This window comes from Anser cygnoides, chromosome Z (genome assembly GCF_040182565.1).
Source record: "Anser cygnoides isolate HZ-2024a breed goose chromosome Z, Taihu_goose_T2T_genome, whole genome shotgun sequence".
Lineage (NCBI taxonomy): Eukaryota > Metazoa > Chordata > Aves > Anseriformes > Anatidae > Anser > Anser cygnoides.
Genome location: NC_089912.1, coordinates 23700830 through 23707704, shown reverse-complemented (window position 1 = coordinate 23707704; position 6875 = coordinate 23700830). Strand labels below are relative to the sequence as shown.

The window sequence follows — 6875 nt, the reverse complement described above, 5'->3', positions numbered from 1 at the left end:
TTAGGAAAAAAAAGTACTACTTTGTGAACACACTGAAATACAAAATTTCATGCACTCTAGCAATTTAGAAAGTAAAAAAGATACCCTAAGATTAATTAATTGAGTGAACAACTTCTGTGGTTCTTGCCAAGAGAATCTGTTTTTCTTGCTATGCACAGTTATTACTTCTGCAACAGTTGAGTGAAGTTGCTGTGACTCAAGGTAATTTGCATCAGTGGCGTACAGGTAATACACGTCTGGCTCTAGGCTGGTGTACTTGTGTTTCAAACAGGTATGTAACAGGAATTTGTGTTTTGGTATTTAGTCTCAGGATTGGTGATATTTCAGCCAGTACACTGGAACTACAGCCAATGGTGATATGAAACAGTTCCCGCTACACCAGTAGCACTTCTGCCACTTCCCCCATTGGCCTTTTCCAGCATGCCAACCAATAAAAGCGGTAGCTGCTTGCTCAGGCAAAGTAACGTGTTTTGGCAAATAATAGCTACTGTTGGGGCTGTATGACACCAGTCTCTTTTTCTGTGAGTCCTATGGGAAGAAAGGGAAAGTGACTTACATGTGGTTATTGTTTATAAATTATTCTAGAACACTTTTAGAGCACAGTGGGCATGGGACATACATGGAGAATGTAGTAAAGAAACATTCAGTTGTGCAGAACCAGCAAATCATGAGGCCTTAGAAAGACACAGAGGGGCACTGCAACTTCCTGTGCTTCTAACCAAGGGGCATTTTATGCTTTCCTAATGCACACCTTCTCTATAAAGAGAGGTTTCAGTTCAAATGCTTTAAGTTTTATTGTGTTCTGTGAACTTAACAGCTTCTTCAGGTACTATGGAATAGAAAAAAATGGAGCCTGAGGAAAGGCGGTGTAAGAGCGGTTTCCAGCTATCTTAAGTGACAGTTATTTCACAGTGACAGTGTGAGATGACCTCAGGTTAGATGGGTGCTTTAGATACAAGAAGACAGAAGTGTAAGTGCACTTCTGCCACATGAAAAGATCCACTGCTCTTCAGAATGCTTCTTCAGAAATAAGCGTGATCAGCTACCACTGAAACACGGCAAAAACTCACATTCCTGTCGGTGAGAAACTTGTTGACCAAGAAGAGAAACACCATGGACATTTAGCAAAACCAGTGACAATACGAAATCAATGTATTTATTCCCTCAACAGTAGGGTCTCAAAAATTTCCATTTGCATTATAAATTAAGTACAAATCACTTGACAAAGAAGACCGACCAAAATCAATCCCAAGGCATCGCCACCAACTTAATTTTGAAATCAGCATTGTTTTAATGTGCTATTGCAAACAATCACATATGATGCTGGCTTTGTAGCTGATGCATCAGACTCTAGAAAAGTATGAAATAACTAGTACCCTAAGGAAAGAAGAAAACGGCAGCAACGGTAGAACAGAACTTTTCTTCAACATGCTTTCGGAATTTCCTGGTCTTACGTGTCAGTAAGTGAAATAAAATGTCAGCAATAAAATCGAGAAGTCATGAACACAAACTGCTTCAGGGCCAGTTGTAACCAACCGCTGACAACAGTGCCATATTCTGAACGCAAAGTCTCACAACTGTTTTGGCTGCCGGGCCTTAACCTCTACTAGACAAAACCAGTTCAAGTCCTCTAAAAATATTTTGCTTGTACTAGAAATTGTAGGACTAAATGAGAGATGTTATAATTCTAAATACACTATAATAAAACTTGAGATGCAACTCAGCAGGTAAAGCAAAAATGATAGACAGCTCCTCAAGTCGGAGTCACTGGAGAGAACACAGCTTGAAAAATGCAAAATCGAGGAGTAACAGCAACAGGCTAACAAAGTTAACGGAGTCCAGTTTGGCTAAACTAGAACCAGACTTAAACATGGAAACTGTTTTATGCACTCAGTCAAGAAGAACTAATGTCTGTCTGAAACAGGTACTAGGGCAGTCTCCATCTGCTCCCTAGAGAAATCAACCTGATCCCCATGCTTCACTTAACATTCATTGCCAGAATAGGCCAGTATTTTTCCATTCATTCACTTTGATAACGCATTAGCATGATGTGACTTAAACAAAACAACAGTAAAACAAAAGTTAACCTTACAAAGCTGTATGAAGACATCATTCACATTCTGCTTGTGGCTGTATATCCACACACCTACACATTTATAGTTTTGTGCATATTTATTCAATACTAAACAGGTACATTCCTAGTAAGTACCTTTTTTGGTCACAAGTATAAAAAGATGACATTCTACTTTGTGATTGTAGAAGGATGTACTAAAGGCTCTATAGGTAACAGAGATGGCCCAGCCTCTTAAAGAAAACCTTGGCTATAATGTACTGACAAGGTAACTCAATTTTCACAAAATAACCGCAAACACCATGCAATATAAATACCAGGAGATGGCTTGTGATTTCTTAACCACCCTTGGGCATAGACTGTCTACCTGGCATGGTAAAACTTACAGCCTTTAGTCCTCTCGCAGATGACTCCTAGGAACTGTACCATCCTTTGAAGAGATGCCATTAGTTGATTAGTTTTTTTTTGTTTTCCCTCCCCAAATCAACAGCAGTTTTCCTACCTGATCTGCACTGGGAGCAACAGTACTGCAGCCATGGTGCAAAGAGCAAACCGGCCTGCTGGCTCCTTGCTCTGCAGCTGCCTGTCCGGGTCATTATCCACAGCAGTGTGTTCAGAGGATGCAATACACAGCTCTGTGCGGAGGGACTCAGGAATCAGGAAAACTCAAATTATCTCTGACCTGCTCAAACTAAAATCTATTAACGAAGTATTTTGTTATGTGACACTGTCATCCGTAGGACATAAAATGGAGAAGAACATGTATAAGTATAGACATAATGACAGACAATGTACATAATCATAGCACGATAATTCAGGCACTGCCATTTTACATTATTAAACAGTCATTAGTTAATGTTTAGATTATCCCCATAACTCCTGGCTGGACAGCTGAGATCTAAGAGATGGTGCTAAACTGTGTTGACAGTCAGATATTCTAGCATACAAGCAACCTAAAAGCCAGCCTCCAAAAGAGAAATTTGTAATGGCACTACGCATCTTTGAAAAAGATGCACTTAAAGTGAAGTTTCATTGGTGTGTGGTCTCGAGTTCTCTTCTTCTAGTAAAGCTATTCTTTGTTTCAGCATCCTTACTTGTGTTTCATGTCTCTCCACCATGGCCATCATTTGCGATTCCAGTTTCTTCAGCTTATTTTGATGCTTTTTCTTTGCTTTTTCATAAGCTGCTACCAAGTTGCTGTTAGAAATAAAATACAAGGTTATTCAAAAAAGCTTGCTCACAGCAAGTGAAAACAAAACAAAACCTAACCTAAAAAAAACCACCCTACCACCTTCAGGGAACTACAGGATTTGATACTGATCCTCTTCCTAAAAGTGATGTAGCCTTAAAACTCATTTGATTCAAACCTCACTGATCCAGATCTGGATAGATCTGGATCTGCTAACCTCTGTATTGTTTTTGGTCAAGCACACACTCTTACCAGTTACTGAAAACATCCTTAAACATGGTTCAAAGTGCTGGCTAACGGTTGCTTGTGATGACCACGCAGAGCACTGTTTGAGACTCAGTGTGTGCTTCACATTAAACATGTAATGCTTTACAGAAGGATTCTCTTGTGGCCAGAACCTGCTTACAAAAACCCAGCACCGAGTAAACAGGCGCATTTAAAAACTAACATTATGTCTATGGCATCTTGTGCTAATTTGTCAGCTGCTAAGTATCTTGTATGCCTCCACCTTGATTCAGCAGGGAAGCTTGCGATGGGTGCTCTTTCTTACCACAAGGGCCTTCTCTACTAAGTGTAATTTACTAATGAAAATTACACTGTGAACTTGCAGGAAAGGCAGGTACAGTCCATCATATTCTCAGTTCATCCAGACCTGCTGACTAAGCTGTGTAAGTGTGACTATTGAAGCCAGTTTATTAATAAGGAGGCCAGAACCAGAGAAAAAGGAGCAAATTTAAACAAAATAACAAATTAATAAATCTGACTAAATGGAAGGATTTAGGTTTTTGTTTGTTTTGATAATAATAAATTTACTAGTAACTCAGTTAAGATTAACCTATTTATTTTCCCCACCCTGCTTTTAGCTATGTAGTTTTCAGCATCCTACAAGGGAGGTTTATATCTCCCTCATGTCTATCCTTTAGGATTCAACTTGTGTGAATGCAAGCATCTAGAAACTGGGCATTATGGCAGGGGGAAGAGTACAGTGTGTTATGAGAACATGGCAAAAAAAATCAATGGTGCATCCATCTGCTGGTAGATCCTTTTACCTGTTTGCCCTCTTCAGGTCATTAACGAATTCTGCAGACTGCTGATGTCTGATTTCACTGCTCTTTGTGAGTCTCTCCAAAGCACTCACTAGGTCTTGCACTCTAGCTTTCAGTTTCTTCTCCCTGAATCAGGAGAAAAAGAGAGAGAAAACTATTTTCAAAACAGAAATAACACTTCAGCTTACAAAAGCAGGAGTGGTAATCAAGTTTCCTCCTATGTTGTATTTACAGGCTGAAAATATTTTCTTTAATACTACCTGGACAATGCAGGAGGTAGTTCTTCTGTTAAACTTTTCCAAAGACTGATTTTATACAATTCACCATTTTAGAATATAGGGCTCAGAGGTGCAGCAGACAAAATAGAAAACAAACTCTCTGTTGGATCATGTCCCTCTATGTACCAAATCGCCCTAACAAATAATCACAAAGATATATTTTTATTTAAGTATATCTGGAACATGCCACCTTCTATATCTTGAATTAGGTAACAAAGGAAACTATGAAGAGAAATCAAGCATGGTGGTAATCACATAGGAGTTGTAATAAAAATTAGAAGAATTACTCTTAAATGTAATTTACTGAATCTCTTTTCATTTAGAAACTACTATAGGTGGAGAGCAATCCCATTGATTTCAGTCACAATCTCCAATTTACCCAAGAAATCTAAACTACACTCCATATTACAGTAGATCACTGGGTTCTTCAGGATCCAACAAGTCCAGTCCATATGGCAGTAGGAAACAGAGAAAGATGAGAACAAGAGAGGGAAGAATAGACAGAAAAGGGCAACCACAAGAAATACAAAACAAAGAGCACAGGTGTCTTCTAAACTACAGTAGCAACGTTTAAAATACCAATACAATATAATTAATTACCATCACTTAAAATACCTACAAATTACAACTGAAAACTAATTATAAGAATTGTGCCAAAATGGAAGTAAAATATAAAATATCCTACCTCTACAAGCAAAAAAACCATGTGAACAACACAGAAGTTCTAGACAGGGGTCAGTGTGGGAGCGTGGGGTTTGAGCTGGCTGTAAAAACTTCCCAGCGCAGGCAGGATGAGGCAGGAGCTTCCTCCTGCGGAGCTCCCTGAAGCAGAGCTGAGGTCTGGCTGCCCACATGCGCTTCTGCACAGACCTGGGGCCTCCCCACCTCTTCTCCCAGGTGCTGGTGCAGAGACCAAGGAGCCTTTCTCTGAAACTTGTCCTCAGGGTGTAGGCAGCCCAGAGAAAAGCTCGGATTAAAAGGGGAAAAAAAAGTGTGGGGGGAGAGGGGCACGGGAGGGGAACAACAGTGACGAGTGACAGAGAGCTGGGGTAAACTGGGAGAAAAGCTAGATTTTGTAATGCCAAACCTTACACTTGGGAACTTTGCATGTATGGAGACATCCATCTGTGCTTTACTGCCCTGAACGCTTTGCAGTGATTTGCTTTTCCCTCCTGTTTTTGTTGCACTGTTGCTCAATGAGTAAACTGGATTTCATCTCAGTAACACGGTGACCACAAGCTCCCGCATGAGCATCATGAGTCTTGTGGGAACGGGGTGGAAAATTGCAACACCAAGGCACTGCACCGATGGTGGTCGCTTTGAAAACCCAGGAGGCTCGTCGGGACGCTGCTGGGGAGCGCTCTGGCTTGCGGACACCTCACTGCTGGAGCATGTCCCAGCGCTGGGCAGGAGTTCACAACCCTCCCTCCCGTGCTAGCTGCCCCGGAGCACGGCAAGCCCGGGTCCCTGCTCGGCAGCCCGCAGTGCCGAGGCTGGCCGTGCCGTGGCAGCCTTTCACCAGGAGACACAGGCAGAGCACGAGGTGAGGCACATTTCACCGCCTCCGCTCCAGCAACAGAGGGGCTTTGACACAGAAAGCCGGGGAAATATCCCGGCGCACTGCAGACGCTGCCTTACCGGGCGAATTAAAGAGAGGCCTTGTTGGTGAAGAACCATCAATATTCTTTACACGTCCTTTCCCCGAAGTAACACGCGCAATTTTCAAATTACTCCATCTTTTTCCTCGGGGGTTAAAAGCTCACCACCTCCCACCTCAAGTATAAATTTCATGTCTTTACGTTCTATCTCAGCTGATAGATTGACTCAGCACTGTCTACACTGGAAATTTACGCTCTGCAAAGAAAACAGAAACTAAAAAAATCCAGCCTTTACTTGCAGTAGAAGACAAATAAGATCAGACCCACCAGAGGTCAGAGCTGCTAGCTCATGTGTGTGTGGCACATGGTAACACGTGGATAAGCGTGATGTAGGTTTGGTGCTTGTCTGCTCCAAAGGACTTGCAGCCAGGGGCGCTGGTGCCTTGCACTGCGACCTAGTGTGTGCAGCAATGGAAAAAACGTACTTGGATGGGGAGAGAAGGAAACTAAAAATTGTTGTTAGTCGATGCAACACAGTGTGTGAGAAAGGCATAGCTGTGAAAACACCGTGCGCAGTCCCGTGGGAAACAACCCTGCAGAGCCACAGTGTATTTATTGTAGCTCAGGTCCGCAACACACCTTCTGTAACAAAAGCTGCCTGGAAAATGAACACAGTGGAAAGACCTGGAGGAG

General features: G+C 41.9%; 1 protein-coding gene across 10 annotated transcripts in view; it reads right to left on the bottom strand.

Moving 5' to 3' along the window:
* Positions 1–1134: 1134 nt before the first annotated feature.
* The window catches only part of MCC (MCC regulator of WNT signaling pathway), a 202077-nt gene continuing 196336 nt past the window's right edge, over positions 1135–6875 (bottom strand). For all 10 annotated transcript variants that reach the window (XM_066988301.1, XM_066988300.1, XM_066988305.1 and 7 more), the window contains 2 exons: positions 4310–4432; positions 1135–3268 (listed from right to left, as the gene is read on the bottom strand). In XM_066988301.1, coding sequence (XP_066844402.1) covers positions 3088–3268; positions 4310–4432 — 304 coding nt within the window. In that variant the 3' untranslated portion in view covers positions 1135–3087. The remainder of the gene's footprint in view (positions 3269–4309; positions 4433–6875) is intronic.